Source organism: Nuphar pumila, chromosome 3, assembly GCF_984573655.1.
Source record: "Nuphar pumila chromosome 3, dmNupPumi1.hap1.1, whole genome shotgun sequence".
Classification (NCBI taxonomy): domain Eukaryota; kingdom Viridiplantae; phylum Streptophyta; class Magnoliopsida; order Nymphaeales; family Nymphaeaceae; genus Nuphar; species Nuphar pumila.
This window is the reverse complement of record NC_143251.1, coordinates 11,786,584-11,812,602: the sequence shown is the minus strand read 5'-3', so window position 1 is coordinate 11,812,602 and position 26,019 is coordinate 11,786,584. Positions and strand designations below refer to the sequence as shown.

Here is a 26,019-nt window from a genome sequence, read left to right as displayed (position 1 = left end):
GTTCTGTGGTCACTATAAAGCTTGTCTTGTCGCCAAGGATTTTCACCAAGAACTGGTCATTAATTTCTTTGAGACGTTTAGTTCAGTCATTAAGTCTACCATCATTCGGGTTGTTCTTGCTCTTGTCATCTCCCTACAATGGCCTATTCATCAATTGGAGTTCAATAATGCCTTACTTAATGGTTTATTTTTTGAAGACATTTACATCTGCCAACCTCGAGGATTTGAGGATTCTAACTTTTCTCATTATGTAAACTTGATCGAGTTTTCCATGGCTTCAAACATGCCCCTTGTGCTTGGTACCAACGTTTAAGCTCGTATTTAATTTCTCATAGATTTTTTATCTTTTAATATGATGCTTCCTTATTTATTTTTCAAGCAAATGGGCCTATGATATACTTGTTGGTTTATGTTGATGATATTATCATCATGAAGAATTCATCTACAACTACGAAGTCAGAATATAATTTGAGTGAATCGTGTTTTGACCGTCTGTACTCTATTGTGAAGAATATGTTGCCTAAAGATGAGAAATTGCCACAAAATCTCTACCGTGTGAAGGTTATGGTCAATGCACTAGGTATGAGATATCAAAAGATAGATGGTTGTCCAAATCACTGCATGTTGTATTTTAAAGATCAAGAAAATAGCAGATCATGTCCATCATGTAGACATCATCGGTTCAAGACAAAGACAAGGGAAAATGGTAGCACAAGATCAAAAGAAGTGTCGTATAAGTCACTACGCTACTTCCCTCTCACCCCTAGATTGCCATGGTGATGTTCAAGATCAAGGAATATGTGATTTATAAAATGGTCTGACCAAAGTTGTGCAATGTTATAATGGATACATCATAAATGGTTATCGATTCCATACAAAAGACTACGGTGTCAACAAGTCAATGATGAATAGTGGTGTATGCATCAAGGGTAGCAGATACGGTGAAAATGAACATAACTACTATGGTGTTATATAAGAAATAATGGAGTTGACTTACTTAGGTACAAATAATAGTATAACTTTATTCAAGTGTCATTGGTTTAATCCCACAACAACAAGAATCAACAAAGCCTCAGGCATTGTGAAGGTGAATCATAAATCAAGGTTTGAAACATATAAACCATTCATATTAGCCTTGCAAGCTCAACAAGTTTACTATACTTCATATCCAAGTACAAGGAAGTCAGATAGAAATAAATGGTGGGCAGTTTGTAAGGTGAAGTCTAAACAATACCCCGAGTATGATCAGTTATAAGAAGACAAGATTGCTGAAGAGGATGATTATTATCAATCAGATGATATGTATGACTTCTCTTATGGTCACATATCGCACATGGTATGCATGTCATATTTTCATTGTCTGATGGCACATGCATGAAAGAATGTGATCCAAATGATATATCAAGTGGATGCAGACTCAATGAAGAAGAAGAAGATGATGACGAAGAGGAGGAGGAAGAAGAAGAATATGAAAGTCAAACAAGTGATAAAGAAGCATTCTCGAGCTAGTGAAATACATCTTGTAATACATATCGCTATTTGATGTAAATGATTTGAATGTATTGGAATGTATTGCAATGATTTGAAGGTATTGCAATGTTTGAATGTATTGCATGACATTTTTTATTTGTTAGAATACGGTTCGTGGATGTCACAATCATCGAGCACCCAGTGGTAGCCAATCTGAGCCTTCCTCTTCACGGGTTGCTTTGATAGGTATATCATTTAAATAATTATATATTTGATTAGTTTAAATATGCATTATATGAATTTCTAACTCATTGTTATATAGGTGATGTTTCACCTACACATGACCCATCTATACCAGCTACTCATACACATCAAGAGACAACATCGGATGCAAGAGGGTCTTCTCAGTGTAACACATGATGAGTAATTCAAATAGTATATATCGATAGTCGACCGTAAGTATTTCATTGTCACTTGTCCAATACTTATCTTATAAATAGTGTATATCGACAATCGATTGTTAATGTGTATCAATTTGTGTGCAATGTGAGGTTTGAGTAGCAAGAAGTAATACGAGAAATTAGAAAGTCACTATTGCATCATCTTTCAGGACCAGTAGCGCAATAAAAAGAGTACTCGATGGAGGTGTTTGACACATTAATGTCATTATTCATAGTATGTAATCGTTTATCATAACTAATGTGTTTCATATTTATGTGTGATAACTTTCTGATAGTATTTGTAGGCTTTTTATCGCTTCACGACTGTAAATGAGGAGAAAGACGCGAGGGTAGTGTGGCAGAAGGTGACTGTCAATCGATTTACCGACATGCTGCACAATATGAAAACTGAAAAAAAAAAAAAACTGGTGGGATAGATAATCCACTGTAGTGGAAGGGATATGGGCCTTCTACTATCAGGAGAGATTATTGGGAGGGCATGTGCGACAAGTGGGCGAGCAATGAATTTTGAAATTGCTCAGCAAAGATTGCACAAAATCGAGCGAAGATGCCTGATGACCATCTACACACAAGTGGATCTAGGACTTTTGGGAGCCACGAGAAGAAAATGGTAACTCATCAATATATATATATTGTCAAATTTGTAAATATTTCTACATACTTATTAATCGATTTTTTTATCATTTAACATTGCAGGAAGGAGAAAAATGAGACATTTTGCCTTATAAGGATGTGTTTGTTGAAACACATAAACGTAAGAGCACGAGAGATTTTGTATCAGAGAAGGCGAGAGCGACATCAATATGTATTTATTGTATTAATAAATATTGTAATATTCAAGTTACTATGAATTACATTATCATAAATATTATAATTTTTAATTATTAATTCATATTCTAATCATTACTTTATAGGAGTCATATGAGCAGCAAATGGTATAACGATATGGTGATGACTCCACTCAGCATCCGCCTTTTGATCCTACAACATGGATGACTGCAACCGGTAAACCCAAAAAAGGTCGTGTGTTCGGGCTTGGGAGTAACATGAACACCACAACAGTCGTTGCCTTCTGCAGCCATGGCTCTCAGAGTTCTCCCGCCAGCATCAACTCCCAATGTTCGATTAACCCTGCTATGTCTTGGGATGGTGTCTGCTAGCGTCTTAAGGACAAAATGCAGTATTTTTTAAATGAAACCATTTCCAACATTGTCCGTAATGAGTTGTGCAACTTTTTTCAGGACGGGGAAACTTTATCTACATTCAACATGAGCTCCGGTGCCCATCAGGTATAAAGATTCATGTCATTTATTTCATGTCGTTAGATTTCAAGCTAGTATATGCATGATTGAATACATATATGCATGATTGTCTCACTATGAATTTTTTTAATACCTTATAACACATATATGCATGATTGATTCACTATACAATTTTTATGACACCCTTATAACACATATATGCATGATTGAATCACTATGAAAGTTTTTTTACAACCTTACAACACATATATGCATGATTTAATCACTAAAAAAGTTTGTTGACAACCTTAGAACACATACAAACATGCTTTCATCATTATGACAACCTTAGAACGCATATGAGCCTCATATTAGCATATATGAAAGTTTTTTAATGCCTTATAACACATATATGCATGATTGAATCACTATAAAAATTTTTGACTGCCTTAAAACATGATACGCATGATTGAATTACATATAAAGTTTTTTGACTGCCTTAGAACACATATGAGCATGATTGAATCACTATAAATTTTTTTGACTGCTTTAGAACATGATACACATGATTGAATCACATATAAAGTTTTTTTACTGCGTTAGAACACATATGAGCATGATTGAATCACTATGAAAGTTTTTTGACTACCTTATAACACATATGAGCATCATATTAACATATATGAAAGTTTTTTGGCTGCCTTATAACACATATATGCATGATTGAATCAATATGCAAGTTTTTTTACAACCTTAGAACACATATATGCATGATTGAATTACTATAAAAGTTTTTTGACAACCTTAGAACACATACAAGCATGCTTTCATCACTATGAAATTGTTTTACTGCCTTAAAACACACATATGCATGATTGAATTACTATAAAATTTTCCTTAGAACACATTTATCCATAATTGAATCAATATGCAAGTTTTTTAACTGCTTTAGAACACATATGAGCATGGTTGAATCACTATGAAAGTTTTTTGACAACATTAGAACACATATAAGCATGATTTCATCACTATGGAAGTTTTTTTACTGTCTTGTAACACATATATGCATAATTGTGATACATAACACATTTATTTGACAACCTTATAAACCATATATGCATGCATGAATCACTGTGACATTCTTTGACAACCTTAGAACACATATCTGCATGATTGAATCATTATAAATTTTTTTTCTAGTCTTTGAACACATATTTGAATTCTGTTAATGTCCTTCAGTTTATTGCTAATCTATGTGTCATTCGACCATTTATTTTGTTGCATTAGATTAGGTGTATTGCATATAATTTATTTTATTATATTTTGTTTATAAATACTAACATTTTGGTTCTCTTGTAGGATGCTAGAGATGATCAGTGTAGAGGAGCTCATGGAGGCATGAAGGGAGGGGCAGATCGAGAAAATAAAGCGGACGATGCCCAAAATCTTGGCGAGGATTAGATTCGTTTGTTTAATTTGTTTGACATACTTGTAACTAATTATAACTTGGCAAGGACTGTATTTGGTTGTTAAAGTTTGCTTAACTTAGAACTTATGTTAAATTTGTTTCACCTGCATATGTATTTTTTATATATATATTTTTTTATAAGCAGGTTATATAAATTATATAACGAGAATTTTTTCTCGAGTTTCAAAATATTTCATAAAAAATTTTAAATTTTTTATTAAAAATTAGCGACGGCTATTATCCGTCGCCAATTTGAAGCAGTCGTCGGTTTGTGATGGAATTTAAGCTGGCGACGGACATTAGCGACAGATATGTATCCCTCGTTAAATAGTAGCGGCAGCTTAAATTTTGTCGCATAACCAAATCAGTCTCTAATTAGCGACATATTAGCGACGAACATGATCTATCGCTAATCCATTGCTACTTAGCGATGGCTTGAAGACAAATAAATTTTGTCGTAGTTTAGCGACTAGAGTTATGTGACAGACGCTATCCATTACTAATTTATCGCAAAATTTGTTGCTAACGTATTTAGCAACGGATTAGCGATGAATAACGCCTATCGCTAATACGCATTTTCTTATAGTGATTAAGGATTCTTTAGACAGTATTAAGATTCATTTTTATGATTGTGTGTGAGTTTATGAAACAACGATTCTACCTAAAGGTAGGTTGTTGTGTTTCAAATTCATACAGGGTGTTATAATAGATGTATATCTCATCCCATGAAGCATGTTCGTACCCAAAGTTACAGTACTGAATTGCCTCTGACTACATGATCTGTTAGTTTCACCAACTGAAGTCAATTCCTTGAGAATTGAAGAGGCGGAGCAACTATGAGTATTATCGTTTTTATCAAAGTAGAACGATAATGACTCAACTATGCTTGTCTTAGAAAAGATGAATAATAAGGTGTCTCACATTTACCTTTTTAATATAAATCTCGTATAGAGCAATTTATCTTCTACTCATACAGATAATAGAACAACCGTTCTGAAGGTTGTCTATGAGAAGTGGGAGCGCTTAAAAGGATGTCCATGAGAAGTAAAAGTGTTCAAATATTCTTAACTTGTTGCTTTTGCAATCACGAGTGACTCAGAATATTTGAGTTGTCATCTCTCACTACAGGACAGTGAAGAAATTTCTGAAATCCATTGGGTCAAAAATTTTATATGAAATTTTATCTAAGGCTATTTGGATAAGAAACTTCATTATCGGTCTTGGTATAGTGAACTCTATTGAGAGACCACTAAAGATCTTTTGTGATAATGAAGTAGTCATATTCTTTTCAAATAACAACAAGAGTTCAACATCATGTTGATACATGGAGTTAAAATATTTTGTTGTTAAAGAAAAGACTGAGAATCATCTGATATGTATTGATAAAATTGAGACGAAGGAAATGACTCAGATCCCTTACTAAAGGGCTAGCACCGAGATTGTATTCTCAACATGTAAAGGGAGTGAGTCTTTTTTATTCATTCTTATGTATGACAATACATTATGTGATCACGTTTGTGTATATGAATTTGATTCTCTATAAATTTATAAATTTTTTATTTTGCATAAAAGATCTCTCATATGGGTTAGAGAGAATAACAAAATAACAATATTAAATGACCAATAAAATAGATAAGAGATCAACCTATTCATAAAGGTAATTTCAACATGCTAAAGCACTGAAGATGAATTATAATGTAGTACATGAAAATATGATATTTCATAAAGAAGTGTTTAGGTATGCTTTATGTGTATGTTTATGCAGGAAACACCAATATTTGGAACTTGACTTTCACTTCATTCGAGATCATGTTCAGAAAAGCCACATTCAGGTTAAGTTATCAACTTGCAGATGGCCTCACCAAACCGCACCAAACCACTATTGTTTGCAAGGTTTTCTTTCATTTGGGACAAGCTCAATGGACCCCACGTTGAGTTTGCATGGGCATGTTAAAGAAACCAAGGAAACCGACTCAAAGAGCCATGTTTTCTAAGGAAACTCTCGTAAACAGAAAGATCGACTCAAGCATATCTAACTCTCAACAACCTCAACGAGATTTTTGGAATCGCAAGAGGTCTCCTAACGTCTTCTCTCCTAAGTTGTCTTTTATGTATATCGTTTTCATATGTCTCCATCTGTAAGAGTTATCCACTGTAATCTGTTTTTCTTATATTAATAGAATATCTCGTATCTCTCAGTGGACAAAAGAGAACAAGCTTTCCCACATTGAGCATCATTGTGGAGGGTGATAGAGGATCAGGCGTAATCACATCGCACACTGTAGCATGCCGCTGCACCTAATCTGCCCTCCATCTCCAGGGTACAGCCTGTCAGCTGTGGGACCCAACAGAAGATGGACGGCAGATCAGGTGCAGCTGTACATTAAAGTGTGCAATGTGATTGCACCTGATCCACCCTCTCGTGGGGCCGGACCACTCTCTCAAGGTACACCTCAATTTGTGCTCGATCCTGGTGGGTTGCTTGTCATTAGAAAAAAAGGACATCAAGTTTCAGTTTTGCAATTTCTAACATGAACACGGCCATGTTAGAACATTTTTCAAAGCTGATTAGGCGAAAATATAGCAGAATGTACAATTAGGACTGTCAACGGCCGGGTACCCGACTATTTAAGGGGTGTACCCAACCCTCCCCCCCCCCCAGTAACAAACTGTTGTGTTCAGGTTTTGCCCGGTCACGAAAATGAAATCCAAAACCTGGATCTGTATAGTTTTATAAGTTTACTTTTACTTAAAATATATATAAGATACCCAGGATGGGTTGGGTATCCAGCAAAAAATCTGGGTCAGGTTGGGTACCCAGCAAAAATCATAACTCAAACCTGGCCTGCATATTGCTTGGATTGGGTTCGGATTGACCCGAATATTTTAGACATTTTTTATGCCCATTTTCAAGAATTTTAGTTCGGGTGAAATAGGCTCCCTTGTACAAAACCGACCCATTGACAGCCCTAAGTACAATTTGCCTCCAAGAAAAAGCCAAACTCCCGACCACTAAAGACAGCTGGGGTTTATTGTACAGAACCATGAAGAATCGTGGAAATGCCAGTAAAATGGATCCAAGGGGTGGTCGTCAGAATTCAGCCTGATATGGATATTGATGTTTCATGATTCGATACAGGATACTACTTGGGCAGGCATTTATTAAGTATATGGCAATATATAGATTGGCTTTATTCTACATTTAGTCTCATATTTGGATTGTACATATATACGCCAAAACTTGGATAAATGAAATTAAATAAAAACAAAAAAAGAGTGGAACATAGCTTGAAACATGTAATCTTTGTGTTTTCAAGCTTCTTAATAATTAGGCTTTCAATAAAGCCCATCATACTATCATCAAAAGGAGCCCAATACCAAATTTGTATTGATATTAATTGGTTTAATTGACTTTGTCTTTGTACATGAAAAGATGTTAATTTCCTCATTTAAAACAAATGGCAGGCATATACATATCATTGTACTATCTTCTTTGGAAAACTGAGGGGCAATTTGGACCATCAGAAAAATGGGTGCAGAGAGAGGCAAAGAATGTAAGCCCACGGAAGATAAGCACCCCGAATCTTTCACGTGAGTCTCTTAACTCTTATAATATCCCTCAAAATCCATTATTTATTTCTATTCTCCTCATTCTCGTGACCAATATAAATTCTTTTGTACCTGTCTTCCGGTTTTACCAAAAGCCCCTCAGTCTCTCTATTAAACCATTCTAATGACCTCACCTAGCTAAAATGTCCAAACTGCTATTTTTAATCTCAGCATTCGTTGGTGGATTGACCTCATTTGCTATGTTCCTCAACTATATGCTAAGTAACCAGCATGGCTTTAGGTGATGAATTAATTGGCTTTTTTTATAGGCAAGCTGAGGGTATAACTCCCGCGTCCTGTCCTTAGAACACAAGACCCCCTTGATTATGATAGTGTGACCTAACCATCTAGCCATCTCATTCGACATTGGGATTCTGTGGTGATTCAGTCGCAAATGCCATGGTGCAGTTGAGCTTTCTGTTTTGGTTACAATACAGTTGCCGATAGCTCATTTTTAAGTATATAATAGATGATTAACCAATGATAGGAGTATAGATATATATTTTGTACATCTATTTCTTGCCACATGAATTACTATGCCTATACACTTGCTCTGTTGTACAATTGTCATCTTGAAATTAAAGTAAACAACCGCTGGTAAGATAACTAGGCATTATTACAAGCTACATTTTTGTTAATGTTTAAGTACATATCTAACACTCGATAACAGTAGGAGGCTTATTTTAACGTAGATGATTCATGCAGAATAAATAATAGGTTTTGATAGTTATGATGAGTATCACAGTAAGACGATCGTAATAATATTTTTCCAATATGGTATGGCGTACAAAGTCGCAGACATGCAAATGGAAACACGATCAGGGGTACTTACGGAAACAATACTCACAAAAACTTTTGAAACCAGCTGACCGTTTAAACCCTACTTAAACCCCCTTCCACCCTCCTTCCCTCCCAAATCCCAAGGCAACCTCCCCCGCCTCTCTCTCTCTCTGCCTGTGAATTTTCACGATGGCTGCAACCCAGATTGCATTCCTTCTCCTTTTCTTCTCATTTCTGAGCTCTTTCTCTTCTGGGTATAATGTGATAATGCCAGACTCACTCCCTTCCACTCTGGTAGACACCCCTCAAACAGGGCTGTCCATTAACATGGTCAATGCCCACACTGACCCACAAGAGCAAGAGGCAGTCTATGAGGTCATGAAGGCCACAGGCAATGGCTGGGCCACAAGCATCCCTGATATCTGCAAAGGCAGATGGCATGGTATAGAGTGCATGCCTGATGAGAACAGAGTCTTTCATGTGGTCTCCCTCTCATTTGGAGCTCTCTCTGATGACACTGCCTTCCCTACCTGTGATCCTGACTCGTACATCTCCCCTTCTCTAACCAAATTGCCCTACATCAAGAAACTCTTCTTCTACCAATGTTGCAATGGGAACCCACAGTCGATCCCTTCTTTCTTGGGTCTTCTTGGGAAGTCACTAGAGTCCCTTGTCTTGAGGGAAAATGGGCATGTTGGTACCATTCCCCCAGAATTGGGGGACTTGACATTGCTCAGTGTGCTTGATCTTCATGGGAACAATCTGGGCTCCGTGATTCCACCATCTCTAGGCGGTCTGCAGCGTCTACGGCTTCTGGACCTGAGTGAAAACAGGATTACAGGAAGGATACCAATGAGTTTCAATGAATTGAAGAGCATCAATGTATTGGATTTCAATCAGAACCTTCTTCTAGGACCCATTCCTGATCAAATTGGTGACTGCTCATCTCTTATAAAGATGGATCTAAGCAGGAACCGGCTGGTTGGACCGATTCCTGGCTCGTTTGGGAAAATAAGAAGATTGTTGCTATTGGATTTGAGCTACAATTCATTGTCTGGTCCAATACCTGGATCACTCGGTAATTTGAAGTCTTTGGAGACTTTAGTACTTAAGGGGAACTTGATGGACTCTGTGATTCCAGAGAGCTTTGGTGAAATGAAGAGCCTGATGACCATGGTTCTAACCAATATGGGACTCAAAGGTCCGATACCGGACGGCCTAGGCCAGATGACGAATCTTAGGGTTCTGCATTTGGATCGCAACGGGTTGAACGGTTCGATACCGTCAAGCTTGAGAGGTTTGGAAAATCTCAGTGAGTTGAGGGTGAATGACAATCAATTAACTGGAGCAATTCCTTTCACCAAAGAGATGTTGTGGAGAATGGGAAGGAAGATCCACTTGCTGAATAACTCAGGCCTATGTTACCTGAGTGATGGGAGCGAAGATGATTATATGGGGTCTTCCTACCTCTCTGGCATCAGCAATTGTGAGTTAAGGAAAACAGAGCACCTCTTGTCTGATGAGATGCCCTCTTTGTCACCTCTGCTTCCACCATCTCCAATATCTTCCTCTCCTTCCATAACTCTGTTCTCAATAGTGTGTATGTTAATATGTGAGATACTCCTCTTTTCATTGATGGAGTTGTCATTGTGATAGTCATGAGGAGACATGTATCAATATAACCATGTTTCATTGTGTATAATATGGTAATAATATGCAATGTTTTGTTTTCTACTTATCATGGTAATAATATGCAAAGTTTTGTGTTTTCCACTTCTTTGTGTTGCTTTATCTTTCAAGTAAAGAGTGAGCATTGTCTTCACAAGCCAAGTAAGTCAATTTTTATGCTGTTTATGGAATGAACCCTTCATCTCCGCTTTGCTTGATACTTCAAAGAGTGCCATGTTCTCGGAAAAAAACATTCCAAGACCCACTAAAACTGTCAAATAGAGACCAAAAGTTAATTTCATGGCTAAGATCCACATAAAATATCAGTTTTAACTTCTGGTTTGAAGAGGTTGGCTCATGTTGTGGGTGTCTTGAATTTTGGACCAACTTCTATTCATGACCTAATCCTAAATTATTTTGATGATGGTACAATGAGATTTCTAATAAGGGTTTGTAGTGGTAGCACAGGGATCGGGCCATTAGGCTCATTCTATATGTGTGCAGGTTTGTAATTTTTTTCTTCATAGCGGCTAGGGTTTTATGCCCTTTGTCATATATATAGTTGTCTCCTTGTTGGGTGTGAGAGTTTTTGGGTGTATTAGAGATTAGGGATTTGAGAGTTCTTTATTTTCTTGCATTTGCTAGTGGAACGTATGCCTGAGTGACTAACCAGGTAAATCTTGTGCCTTCTCTTGTTCTTTTTTTCTTGTGGTTTGCTTCATTTTTGTTTTGAATAACAGATCATGTGATATGTCAAAATTCAATTTTTTGTGTTTTCAAATCACCATCATTCACTGTGAAAAGAGTGGGACTCATCAAAAAGCCCTGATATCATCATTATGCAAGAAAGGTGGTGACGAAGGCCATGGACAGTGGTGATTTCAAAACACAAAAACGTTGTGTTTGTGCATATCACCCGATCCAACCTCATTTGAAAACGTGTGTTTTCCATTCTACTATGCACTCCTTATATTTGACGTTTTCGGTTAAAGGCAGCACGAGAAAAAAAAATTCCTCTAACCCACCTCGATATTTGTCAAAAGAGAGAGAGAGAGAGAGAGAGAGAGAGAGAGAATGTAACGGTTTTATGAATACAGTTTGCAGGAATTGATGGAACATTATTTCCATGTTGGATGCATTTATTTTGTTGTAGAAACCGAGGCACATGAATCTTTTATGAAGTGACCTTCATCAAGTTCTAAGGCAGAATTAGTTAAGCAGTTTTTTTTGAAAGAAAGGAGTTAAGCATATCAAACCATGACTTCAGCATGAGGTGGACGTTTAATTACTGCCATCTTTAAAAGCACAAGATCTGAAGATTCTGAACACGAGCCATATGTGTCAGGCTAAACGGCACAGCTTGGCTTTTGTTGTTTACCCAAATATCTAAAGGACATATGGTTAATTTGGTCATGTCGACCTGACCATCTAAATGAACAAAAAATCATACGTACAGGTCAGGCCGATCCAATCGGATCTTATAGATGAATTCAGCATGATTCAAATACTAGGAACCGACTCTTGTATTGTATTTTTTCTACTAAAAAAATACAATTTTATGAGCTGAGAAGATATCATACATTTACTATACCCTGTTAATTTTTCAAGAATCATAAAATCGTTTCTATATGTGCTAATCGGACAATCCAAGTGTTGATTCCCACTAACCATGTAGATATTGCATCTATAAGGTTAGTTTCATGAACCAAAGGGGGGCTCCGCATGGTTGGTAGGAGTTGTCAGTGTATGTCTCCTTGTGATGGGACGTTTCAGGTTCAAAACCCAATGGTACATTGAATAATATCTTGTTGGGGGCTGCCTAAACCCAGCTTGCCTTAAAAAAAAAAGGTTAGTTTCATAAAACAACAACAAAAAGATACGAAGAAAAAAACTCATTCCTACTTCATGACATATCTGGGAGGCTCATGGAGTCATGGTCATGAGAAAGGGACTTAACCCCAGCTTGGCTATTAAAGAACAAAGTGAAAAATGGTTCCTTGGCACTAAAGAAACCCCAGGAAGCTCACTTTATCCAACACAAATACACCACAAGGGCGTTTCATGTTATGCATCACAAACATGGTGCTCTATGTCTAATACATGACCAAGTGGTTTTATTTAATGCACAGAGTTTTAATCTAGTGGTATTTTGGTATACCCACTTATCCAGAAAAGTTGTATAAATGGTGAAACTTCATTGATCTCCACCCTGCAATCCAGAAAAGTGACCAACTTGTGGCAAATTTATGTTTAGCTTGACTCAGTTTTCAAATATTTAATATAAGCTCCTACCTTTTCAAGAATTGCCCAAATAACGGTTTAAGTTGCTTTTATAATTATATCACATAACTCTAGTTAACTCTTTAAGATGATCTTTTCAACCTTTTCCTTTCTTCGAATTATTGAATGTTACTTGTAGTACACTTTTTGTAGCTGCAGTTAAGGGAGCATAAGTAATTTCAAAAGAGTAAAAAGTAACATAGGTGGTCATCTGAGCAAGTTTCGAAAACATAGGCGCTTATCTTAAATATTTGAAAGCTGAGGCACCTAAACATAATTAAGTTCACCATACGTTAAGCGCCTATTATGCACCCCAAAAACAAAGGTGAAGTACATTTGCTTAGTTTTCTCCTTGGTTACAAGTGAACCGGGTAATCTTTACATTAATTACATAATTATATTAAACATGATAAGGTAACCGTAGAAGACATGAAATGTAACATCAAGATCTCAAAAAGATAAAATCTATTAGTTTCTCCTACAATGCGTCTTATTTTTTTTTTGGGATTTACACACCCGACATGAAGACCTGGTCACGCTGGCTCAGCCTGCCATACCTACTGTAGTCGTGCCATGAGCATAAAACTTTGAGGCTAGGACCCCTGCTCCCGGGGGCCTATGCTACGTGTTGGCTTACGCAGAGGGGAGACACCCATGAGAATCGAACCTTGACTGCCTGTCTAGCAGCCAAGGCCCCACCCCACTACGCCAACCCACTTGGGGCAATGCACCCGCATTTTTTTCAAAGATTTGCCCGTTGTTGTTGTTGTGTGTGTGTGTGTGTGTGAGAGAGAGAGAGAGAGAGAGACCTTTAAGTAAAAGAAAGGAAATAATCCAAGTAATATAGGGCAGCCAAGAAATCCCTCCATCATGTTGATAGACGGCAATATTGAGACATTATCCACGTGGCAACCATCCATGAGCTAATCCGGTCATACAAAACCCCAAAAATGACACCATCTGCATAAGGTCCAGCCGTGTTTACACGGCCTTCTGACTCACTCTCACTCGTCTTCGTGATGCATTAATTCGTTGTCTACTGTTGTGAGTGAATGGTTTTGCAGGATATGCATGAATAGCTTTGGATGCATTCATGGGGTCTTGATTGCCATTCATGATTTGGTTGGTGGATTGTGATCTATGGTTGTCCCAACTTCACATTTGTTGCATATTAGTCCATTTTTCCAGGTGCACAATGGCATCATCGCCCATGGGTTGGTCCGTACTTGACTGGCTTTAAGTCATTTACTGATTGGCCAGACACTGTACATGCACTTCACCTGATGAGAGAATCATGCTACATTTTTTTCTACAGAGAAAGCTGGGGTTAGGCAGACCCCTACCAGTTTGGGATTAGAACTTGCAACGTCCCAACACAAGGTGACTTGCACTAACTGCTCCTGCCAGACAAGCCGAACCCGCAGCTCTTTCAAGAAAGGACTTTAATTCCTCATGCAGCACTTTAGTAAAGCTTTCCCAGGCCGGATTCTAGCTAATGCTGATATCCACTAACCATATAAATCACATTTTTGGGGTCAGATTTGATCAAAACAAAATATGGGGTATGATGATAGGGATGACATAGGTGATGAGTGGAACCTAACTGTCCAAGTTCTGAGGCATGATCCAGTGTTCGGGGCAAACACTTGTTGCAATCAGATTGCACCTGATCTCAATCCTTTGGCGAATGAGGCTTCACCATTCTCACAGGAGCAGTTTGTGTAAATCACCATTTGATGGAACATTTCAAGTTCAAAACCGCCTGGTATATGAATATCTATTGTAAAATAAAGGGGGCCTTAATTCTCCCGGTTCTATTATGGATAAAAGAAAAAAATTACTTTCATGCATATTTCTAAGATAAGGGTTATGAAAATCGATTGATTCAGTTTAAAAGAGTTGAATGTTTTTAAATTCCCAAGAAATGTAATTATGTTCCTAAACAGCTTAGTCAAATTAAGAATTTTTAAACTAGATCGTGTCTAGAAAGATAACCCACTTGAGTGGTCCTTCAGCTTCAGAATTTATGATTGTAGCGCTTATTCTTTTATTATGGTAGGGATCTGCCTAACCCCGACCGGTCAATTTTAAAAAATAATAATAAATAAATAATAACATCAAGTAAAAGGCAAAAGTCCAAGGAATACTTTTACACTGCACAGCTGTTCCAATGGGATTAGTGAAAGGCAAAAGTCCTCCCTAACATGGGTTTCAAGTACCTCTGATCAGAGGAGTTGCCGGAACTAGCTTATTAGCTAACCCATGCAGACCGGGGAGTAACCAACATTTTCAGATTCTGATTTGGGATTGCGGGAAACCACCAATCCTAGTGGCAGATTGTCTTTTCCTAGTAAGCATCATGTGGATTCTGTCTTTTGCATAATAAAATCTGGGGTGTCGATGCAATATGAGAAACACCAAATAAGAAGCACCAAAGATCCAAAATGTTTCCTTTCTCCTAAACAATCCTTTAGGCATATAAGTTTCTAATAACTGATGGATTCTTTCCATAAATACATATCACGGGCCATCTGTTACAGATAAGCAACATGTATATCTGAGAAACAAAACTGAAAAAAAAAATAACATTTTTTTTTTAAATTAAGGATCTACCACATTCTGCAAAACATAAATGTTTCTGTAGTTTTCCCCAGATGTGGCCAAATACCAGAATCTTCTATAACCAGTGTTGATCTTCCAAGAAGTGTTCATCTGGTGCACCATTTACATAATACCTCCAAGGCAATTAGTTGGATGGACTGCCCCGACCACAGATCAAAGTCTTAAAACAGAAATTTAGCCATGATGCAATATGAATTTTGCTATCTCAGGTAGTCCAGCCTCCTGATAGCATTGTGCTATTTGCTCCTGACTTTCAAGCCATGTGCCATCAACAGAGGCTAAATCCAATAGAAATGCTGCTTGGTCCAGTGCCACCTGAGTGAAAATAACTCATTATAAGTGATATCCACACAAAATAACTAACCATGCCATGGAAACTTGGAAATGTTACCATCAATGAGAAAATGGCAAAGTGGAAATGCCGTAAATTTTATTCAGGACAACTTGCTCACAAGCATGATAAAGAAAAAATGACACATGTAAGAGCAGGGTATGCTCAAGTCTTAGCTTAGGTCCATTTCTTTGTGTAATCTGCAGACTGGATACATCAAAGATTACAGGCACAACAGGAAAAATGAGAAGTTTGCAAGTCTTCACCAAGGTTTTAAAACCCAGTGACTCGGGACTTGACTCGTTCTTTATTGACTCGTGACTCGGTGGGTCAACTCGGTGACTCGGACCGGGTTTTGTTAACTTTTGATTTTAAAAGAAAAACAATTTATAATTTGTCTCAAACCATGTTTTTCAGTAAACAAGAGATCCTTGGGTTGTGTTAAGGCATGTAATCACTGAAATTGGGAGAGAGATGTGACTCTTTCTTAGGTTGCTTTTGAACCAATAACAATTGGCATCAACTAAATTAGCTTGGTTTTTTCTTGTATTACTTCCTGGGTTTGTCAATTTCTAGTTAAACCATCCAATTAAAAAATGATAGAATCCTTTAACTGCAATTGTTTGACAAGGGAGATAAGTCGTCTACTTGCAATATCTTGAGCTTTTGACAATGGTTTTATAGCTAAAGCCTTCATTAACAAGTTTGCCGAGGTTCATAGAGAGCAGTAGCATTGAAAAATGCATAGGCTGATCTCTGCCAGACTATGTCACAGGCATATTCCCAACTTACCAGTTACCCTTGTGTCATGCCCCCTTATACAGTATTCTTAATGAAAAATTGAACAACGATGGCATGCCATGTGTCCTTTTTGTTGTCCATGTGATCATATATAAATGTACATCCTTGACAAATGAACAAAGGTCATTAAAAGAAACTAATGTTGTAGCAAAAAACTCTAGGATAGCCTGCTAAATAGCCTTCAAATTTCTTTTTTAGACAAAAGACTATGGTGTAAGTTGAGGAATAACTGTGGTGTAAGTTGAAAAATATGAAGTAAAGTGGCATGAAAAAAATTCTCGAAAGAGATGCAACATATAAAATCTCGGTTGTTCACTCCCAAACAGAGCAAAAACTCTTTTCCCTATGAACACTGGCTCCTAATGTTGTTTCTTATGAATTAGCGGGATTTTTGTATTTTGATGGTTTTGTGCATTAAAGATATGTAAGAAGGAGTAGTAACCAATGTCTGCACTTGTGGAGGGGTGACAACCAATTTCACTATAACGGTTGGGTTACATAAAGGATCTGCTTTAAGCCCTTTCCTATTTGCTATAGTGATGGATGAGCTTACGAGATCAATTCAAGAAAATGTGTCGTAGTATATGTTGTTTGTTGATGATATTGTTTTGATTGATGAGTCTAGAGTTGGGGTTAATGCTAAGTTAGAATTATGGAGACAGACATTGGAAGCAAGAGGTTTTAAGTTGAGTAAGAGTAAGACAGAATATATGGAATGTCGGTTTAGTAAGCAACGAAGTAGTGATGGGAGTGTAGTGAAGCTTGGTGAGCAAGAAATACCGGTGGATGATTGTTTCAAATATTTGGGATCTATTATTCAAAAGTATAGAGAAATTGATGGAGATGTAAATCATAGGATAAAGATTGGGTGGATGAAATGGAAAAGTGCAGTTGGAGTGTTGTACGATCGTAAAATGCCATTGCGGTTGAAGGAAAAGTTTTATAGGATGACTATTAGGCCCGCTTTACTATATGGTATGGAATGTTGGGCTGCCAAGAGACATCATATTCAAAAAATGAGTGTAGCTGAGATGCGTATGCTTAGATGGATGTGTGGAAATACAATAAAAGATAAGATTCAGAACGAGGAGATACGTAAGAAGGTAGGCGTTGCACCCATTGAAAATAAGATGAGAGAGAATCATTTACGGTGGTTTGGACATATTCGGTGAAGGCCTAATGATGCTTCAGTTAGAAGGATAGAGAAATAGGAAAATATATTAGTTAAAAGAGGTCGGGGTAGGCCTAGGAAGACATGGATGGAGATGATCGGAAAGGATATGAATGCTTTGAACCTCACCAAGGACATGGCATTGGATAGAAATGATTGGAGGAGAAGGATTCATGTGGAAGACCCAAAATGATTTTCTTTTTTGGTTCATATCGCCGACCCCAATTGTTTTGGGATGAAGGCGTAGTTGTTGTTGTTGTTGATGGTTCTGTGCATTGTCAAGCAATCAAGAACTTATGTAAAGCTCTATTGACATTTGTCTTATTGGTAGAAATTTATGGAAACATTACGAATCCTCTCTTGAGTGACTTCTAGCGACTAGCTACTACAAGGCCAATTACCAGTTTCCAACATATACTTAGTTCTTTAATTTTATGCTTCTGATAATACATGATGAATATTATAGTTGATTATGCTATGATAGTGATACCTAGTACCAGTTATGAAGTTAACACACACACACAGGGAAGATCCAAGAGCACACATACCACAAATCCAATGAGCACATCAGTCCACCAAATCAGGCACTACGGGCACAAACACAAGGACCACTAAGGACACACTCACAAGAGACCCTAAGGGTTTGTCTGATTGCTTGTCCAAGATTGGACAGACCCTTAGAACATAACAGACAAAACATATCTTTTGTCTGTAACAACCATACTTCATCCCATGTTTGTTTCAACTCAAATAAAAAATCAAATTTCAAACATCCCAAAACTCGCCCGAGTCAAGCCGAGTCAGCAGCCAAGTCTTCGCAAACCGAGTTTGCCTTGCCAGGTTGACTCGCTGGAGGGCCGAGCCGAGCCAGCCGAATCACCGAGTTGACTCGGCGAGTTTTAAAACCTTGGTCTTCACTAATTCTACCAGTGATTTGATGTATCAAAGAAAGTTATGTTATGGGTCTTTTTCTTGGTCTATGTTCAGGTTATGCAAGCATTAACCTTGTTTTATTGAATTGAAATGCACAATATCACAAACTGCACCTGCTCAAGGACCTTTCCCTTCTACAGATCTTCATGCTTCCCTTCCTTTGTCACCCTCTCCTTTGAGTACTCTATCTGTTCATCTTCACATTGTGCCATGCTGGCAACTTTCTGAAAATAAATAAAAGTACCTTTAGAATCTAGTGAACGGAGAAAAAGGAAAACTGAAAAATAAAATATTCCATACTTCATATCTGCAGCCCAATGCTCACCAAGGAGACTTCAGAGCTACTCTAGCTGCATCTTTAGATTCTAGACTACGCCCAACCCTTAAAGCAATACCAACCATAATAAGCTCCAAGGCCAAAACTTGGATAGTGGATACAGCATAGACTAAATGCCACCATGTAACAAAATTATACTTCTACAGACTTCAGTAAAACCTCTGCATAGAACACAAAAGGCTGTGCAAATCCCGGAAAGTGCACCTTCTTTGAATAGAATTCCCCAGTCACCAGTGCAGAAACCTTTAAAAATTAACAAGTAGAACACAACAATAAAATCAAGAAGTAGCAATCTGTCTATGCGAATTTCCAGAAACAAAGGATCATACTTGGTCGCCTTTCTCCAAATGGCCAACTGCTTTACGCTCCAAAACATCAGGAAACAGACCAACCTGGGGTTTTACAAGAAAGACGTTAACGATTGAGCTCATAAGTCCATCTTATAACAACAAATGCAATCTAAGTCTTATGCAGACCTTCCTTAACAAATAATTATCATGATTTTCAATTCGTGGCTCAGCAAAATCACCCCTCTTATAGAGTTTTATAGCAGTCTCAGCTGAAGCTTCAAAAAGTTAAGAATTGCTTTCATGGTCCTTTCTAGCATCTTCTTCTACAAGGATCCGTTGGATATACTGGTCTACCTGAAATATGTGAAGGCACGTTAAACCAAGAGATTCAGCATATCTTCCAATAAATCTGATAAACAAGGAGGGAGTGAGCTCTTATGACACCCAAAACATGTCAATGAGAAAGGCCAATGACGGTATTTAATTAAAGTAAGGCAACTTACAGTTTTAGCTAAAAGCCACACCCCATACTTGTGAACTTCCACTACTGGCATCTCCATTCTGTAAGCAGCATATGCCAATTGCAGAAAAAAGATGGACTATCACTCACATCGAAACAAAGCCTAAGTTACAAGCATTCACAACTGATCATGCTATGTAGGATTTACCCTGCGGCTGCCGTAGGCCATCTCAGCAATGCAGTCAAAGCACCTGTCACCGATAAAAGGAAGACAATGATTGCAGACTTCAACGGAGAAAAAAAAATGATCTGAAATGTTTTTATAGCCAATTTCCAAAACCTGAAGACTTTTTAGAAAGCGGTATTGCAAGTGGAATCAATCCTCTCCGATCACTTGGAGCAACGATTGTCTCGCCTGCAAACCAGAGAAACATATGGCAGAAAAAGGAAAAAGAAAAAGAAAATAAAAGAAATCAGCTTTCTAAGTTTAATATGACGGTATAAATAAACTCCCTATATGGTAGTCTTGGGGTGTGTTTGATTAGCTTGGATATCAGAACCAAGGATTGAATTGAGATCCAAGGATCTCAGAGATCCAAGGATCTCAGAGATCCTTTGTTCCATCTGATATCTCTAGATTTTAGGCATGCTGAGGATTCCAAATCCCTGGATTAGGAAGACTTGAGAGCCCGTGTATGCTTTATCTCAAATGATATGTGTGTCCCACGCTCAAACCCATCAGTGGATATGAGATCCAAAGTGCTCAAATGCACTATTAGGGCATGCTTGATACACGGAATGCACCTGGGCAGGGACCGATTGGTCCCTGCCTGGGCTGTGTCCCATGTTTGATTACGCAAGTGCAACGCAAGATGCCCAGGACGCAGCAGTCCTGTGCAGTGGCTTTTGACAGGATGCGCACAGTTCAGGACAAACGCCATCCTCCGGATTTTGTCCTGAGTCAAACACGACCTTAATGTTAAAAGAAACATTTTGTGCAGACAAACAACAATGAATCACCTGTTCACAAAGAAGTCAATACCACAAGAAGTGATAGGGGGATAAAGGATGCAACACTGACACCACAAAAATGAAAAAAACAAGACATAAACCAGAGTCAAAACAACTAAATCATAATGAGCATGCTATTTATAACTCTCTAGAGTCATGAAATCTTCACAATCTTTTCTTCTTATAATTCAAGAGGAGACCCACCAAGGAAAGGTCTAAGGTCATGCAGTTACTGTCATCTAAGAATATGCGTCTTTCAAAAAGTTATCCAAGAATATGTCATTTTAACGTTTTTTATATTTTGACACATCTTCTAGTACATGGCCCTTTAAACTTAGGGCACGTTTGGAAGTGAGAAACATACTCGTAGGAAGAATTTTTTTTTGCCTACGAGAGGTTTTGATATGATCATTTTTCTAAAAGGAAAAATTTTCACTTGTTTGTGTGCATGAAGAGGAGGGGAGAGAGGGGTGTGGCTGAGAAAAGAAGAGGGTGAGGAGGAAGGACAAGGGACTTGATGTGCCTGACGGTGTATCTGCAGCGATCGGATGGCGGGTGGTGGGCGTTTTTCGACGGTTTCCTAGTGTATCCTCTCGGCCGAGCTCCTAGTATGGCCAGAAATCGTCCTCGAAGATGACCTTTGTCAGGGTTAGGGAAGATGGATTATCAAAGTGAGGGTGGTGATCAGACGGCGAAAAGCGGGCTTTTCCAGCAAAATTCCGGCCGTGCCTTCGATTGGGCAAAATTTCGAAGAATGGCAAGGATAGGGTTTTTGATTGGGCAATAGGTGCAGATGGTGATCTCTAGCAGGCCTAATTGGACTCGACAGGCTGCAGTGGCTGTCGGTGAACTTAAGGAGGCAGTCGTGATGGTGGGTGGTGGTGGTGAGATGGATGTTGGTGGTGATGGTGAGATGGTGGGTGGTGGTAAGATGTGGTGAGATGGGTGGTGGGAGTGAGCGGAGGAATGTTCTATCAAAAAGTGTACTTTTTAGAAAAACTGTTAGTGAAAAAGTCTTGTTTGGAAGGTAGGAAAAAACGGTAATGATTTTCCATCTAGTATCATTTTTTCTACATCTTTCTCACTTTCAAACGTGTCCTTAGTCTGAGATTGTTTTCACTCAGGCTCCAAGATTGAACTTTCATGGCAGTATTCAAGCTTTATTTCTTTTTATGGTTTACAACTCCTTTAAGCACAGTACTTTGCATCTAAGTAGCAGTTTCCTCTCATTATAACTTACGATGACATAGGAAGACTAAGGGCTGACGAGGAGGCGATAAAAAAGAACTTGATGCTCTAAAAAGAATAACTGCCTATTGCCTTAGCCAATGCCAATAGAAGAGAGCGGTAGCCACAATGATGTAAAAAATAAAGATTTGCATGATATACTAAGCAGTATAGAACCAAGAAAATGACTGATGATTGGACTTGATCGTAAAGCCTTGAACAACAGAACTCAAGTGATAACTATTTCAGAACCTTAACAGATATATTGAAGACAAAACTACAGTAAATAAACCCCTTCATCCCTACCCAAGTTTCAAAATGAAAGCCTACTGCCCCACGAAATACAAAACCATCCAAAAAAATTACCGAACGAGGCGACGAAAATGCATACCTCTTGCTTGAAGTATGTTTAACAAACAGTGGAGGTGTTCAGGCGGACGAAACGCAGCAACTTCTTTGATGAAAGATACATGGTCTACAATGCCACCCACAAAACGAAACAAAAAAAAAAAAGTATAAACAACTTTCCTCTATGAAAAACAGCATATATTTCCTTCAAATACAAATCAATTCGAAGAATACCCACATCAAAAAATTTCGGATTTAGGTGGACCACAACCAATTTGAACATGGGCGACTGAGAAAAAGTGAAGATTTGGAAATGGAAATTTCCATCCTTACCGAATGATGATGAGGGCAACCACGCTAGAATAGTCCGGAGACGTAGGAGAGAGGGAATGGCGACGAGGGAGGAGCCGTACGCTAACCCCATTGCTTAGTTCTCTCTTTTCTGTCACTTGCCCCAGCGTTGTGAGAGGCGTACGCCTCAGTACCTGAAGCGTACGCCTCAGAGGTGAGGCACACACTCAAGGTACTGAGGCGTTGCTGTGATGTGCTTAAAGTAAATATAAAAAGTTTCTAACCCAAATCTGGGATTTCTGGGTTAGAAGCAGCCATGTTCACCATAATAATGATGAAATGTTTCACTAGTGCGAGGCGTTGAGTGTGATGCCACATATTTTTACGATATTTTAGATAATACCACGGATACTTGAGAGTCTCATGTTATGAGAGGCGTACGCCTCAGAGGCGAAGCGCAGGCTCAATGCCTCGCTTCGCCTCATTGCATTTAACAACCTTGACTTGCCCTCCCGCCTCTCGCTATTCTTGATGAAAGCCTCGCTCTCACAATCACCCCTCCTTTTTGAGGTCTCTTTCACGCAGCGGTGCTGCATGCTGATGCACCGCTACTGCCCATCCATCTCAACATTACTCGAGATGGGCACCAGCAACCATGGGAGTGGAAATAGGGACAGACCTCGATCCAAAATCTCAATGGCATGATTAATTAAATGTCCTCTTTCAAAATTTCGAACTTGGATTACGACAGGGATGGCAATGGACCGGGGGACAGGGTCACCACCCCCGCCCCGTCCTAAGATTAGAACCTCCATCCCAGCACCCCGCCTCCGTCCCAGCACGGGGATGGATTTTAACCTCCACCCCCGCCTTCATCCCTGTTTCATGTCCTCCATCCCGGGTTCAAACGGGGATGAGGTGGGGTGGGGCCCTGTTTCCCGTAGTCTATTGCCATCCTTTAGAAGGACTGCGGATGGGGTGGGGATCATGGCTGAGATGGGACGGGGCGGGAAAAAGTGTAAGTCCATCCCCGCCTCCATCCCTGAATGGGGATGAATGGATTTTAACCTTTCGTCTCTGCCTTCATCCCCGTTTCATCCCCAGTCCAAATGGGGTGAGGCGGGCCCCGCTTTCCCCGATCCACTGCCATCCCTAATTACGAGAAATTGATGCATTTTGCCCTGATCAAGGAATATCTACTGGTGATGATTATGCCATCAACTTACAAAAGCAAAAAAATGCTCATGCACTAAAACTTGAGATAAAAAAGTGACGAGTTTGCAACGCTACAATAAAAAACACATCACCAAAAATATGTTAAATCTATCGAACCAAGTACGGGATAACTGATTTAGGCCATATAAAGTTTGAGCTTGCAGACGTAAGTGGGTTTATTTGGATTCTTGAATCTGGGCAATTGATCCATAAAAATGGGCTCAATTAAAAAACTCAAACAAAAAAATTATTTTTTTATAACAAGCTGCTTGATATTCTACTCAAAAGCAAGAGCTTTGAATAACACGATACATATAGTTGTCGTCTCGATAACCATTGAGAAAATTTCAACAAAATTGACCCCTAGGACTTGAGGTGAGCTTCGAGCCTATCAAGACTCCAATCTGCTTTTAATTTTGTCTTAAAAACCCACTCACACCCTATTATGTTCACGCCAGGCCCACTCAAGATTAACTCATTGGTTTTGGTATAGAGCTTGCATTTCTTCTTTAATAGCTTGAAATGAATCCTGGTGACTTGAGGCATTTTTAATATTTTTTGGTTCACTTGGGATGTCCAAGCAAACCAAGAAATACTTGGGGTTAAGTTTAACTATCTTTACTTTGGATGGAGTGACTATTACCATTGTTCATGTGGTCATGACTCAACTGGTTATGTGAAGTGTTGTCACTAGTAGTGTTATGCTGACTTTCATTGGCCTGATCATGAGGTGACTCTATGTTGCCACCAGCAATGTTTAGGGGTGGCAATCGGGTCGGGTTGGCGGGTCGGCGGGTCAGCATACCTCAACCCGAACCCGACCCGTTTATTAAACGGGTCAGCTGTGGCAAACACAAACCCGACCCGTTTAATAAACGGGTAACCCGACACGACCCGCCAACCCATTTAATAAATGGGTTGGGTCGGGTAAACGGGTTTTCAGGTTGGCGGTTGACGGATAGGGTTGGTAGGTAGGCAGGTTGGCGGGTCGGGTTGATGGGTCGGGTTGGCGGGTTGACGGGTCGGGCAGACGGGTTGGCAGGTTGGCGGGTCGGGCGGGTTGACCCACCCGCCTAACCCGTTTATTAAACGGGTCAGCCGGGTTGGCGGGTTGGCATACCCCCAATCCGAACCCGACCTGTTTAATAAACGGGTTATGCAGGTCGACCCGTTTATTAAACGGGTTGGCTTAAGCCCAACCCAAACCCGCCTAAGAGGCGGGTTGGGGGGTCGTGTCAGAAATTGCCACCCCTAGCAATGTTATGTTGTCTTTCATTGGTCTGGCCATGAGGTGCCTCTACGCTGCCAAGTTAAGCTTGAGTAAAATGTTGGATCAAATCTCTATTGCTGCCATCATATCACTCGTCAACATGTGTGAGATTCAGATGGTTAAGAGTGGGTTCCAATGGCTGTGGTAAATTGGATGAGCTCTCCTTAACGTCATATTCCCTTTGACCTGAAATTCATTTAAAAAAAAATATGGCAAGCTTATTAGTATTTTAACGGCCCTGAAATAGAAATATTCCTTCATTAAAAATAACATGTTTGCATATATAATAGATAGACATGACCAGATTCTATTCTGATAACCCTTATGATTTTCTATATACCCCAAGAATACATAAGGTAAGGATCTGGAATCAAATTTGTTTTTAGTGAAATCACACAAGGAAGACATTGTGATCCAAAAACATGTAAGAGTAATCAAGCCTCTTTTCAGAAAGCTTTTCAAAAGGGGATTTCATGCCCAACACGGTACTTGGCAACTTGTTCAACAACCAGACAGCGGTATTGAAAGCCTCAACCAGATACGTTTTTGGTACACTCAGCATTGAATATCATAAATAATTCGAGTTCTGTGATGCCACGATGTTTTCTTTTTGCCCTATTATTTGCACAAGTGTTCTTGAGCAAGACATGCTATCATGGATACCATTATTTCTCAAATATTTTTGAAACTCCTCCTCAATAAACTCACCTCCACAATCAAATAAAATATATATAT

At 38.8% G+C, this 26,019-nt stretch overlaps 2 protein-coding genes across 2 annotated transcripts; one reads left to right on the top strand and one right to left on the bottom strand.

Moving 5' to 3' along the window:
• Positions 1 to 9,218: 9,218 nt before the first annotated feature.
• Positions 9,219 to 10,682, top strand: TMM (Leucine-rich repeat (LRR) family protein). The gene has a single exon (XM_090000560.1). It carries the CDS (start codon positions 9,219 to 9,221, stop codon positions 10,680 to 10,682), a length of 1,464 nt encoding a protein of 487 aa, XP_089856686.1.
• Positions 10,683 to 18,969: 8,287 nt separating this feature from the next.
• LOC149841968 (protein IN CHLOROPLAST ATPASE BIOGENESIS, chloroplastic-like) lies at positions 18,970 to 20,863 on the bottom strand. Its single transcript, XM_090000558.1, has 7 exons — positions 20,779 to 20,863; positions 20,263 to 20,337; positions 20,131 to 20,173; positions 19,966 to 20,023; positions 19,502 to 19,564; positions 19,311 to 19,415; positions 18,970 to 19,059 (listed from the first exon to the last, which is right to left on the bottom strand). Exons 1-7 carry the CDS (start codon positions 20,861 to 20,863, stop codon positions 18,970 to 18,972), a joined length of 519 nt encoding a protein of 172 aa, XP_089856684.1.
• Between the last annotated feature and the right edge of the window lie 5,156 nt (positions 20,864 to 26,019).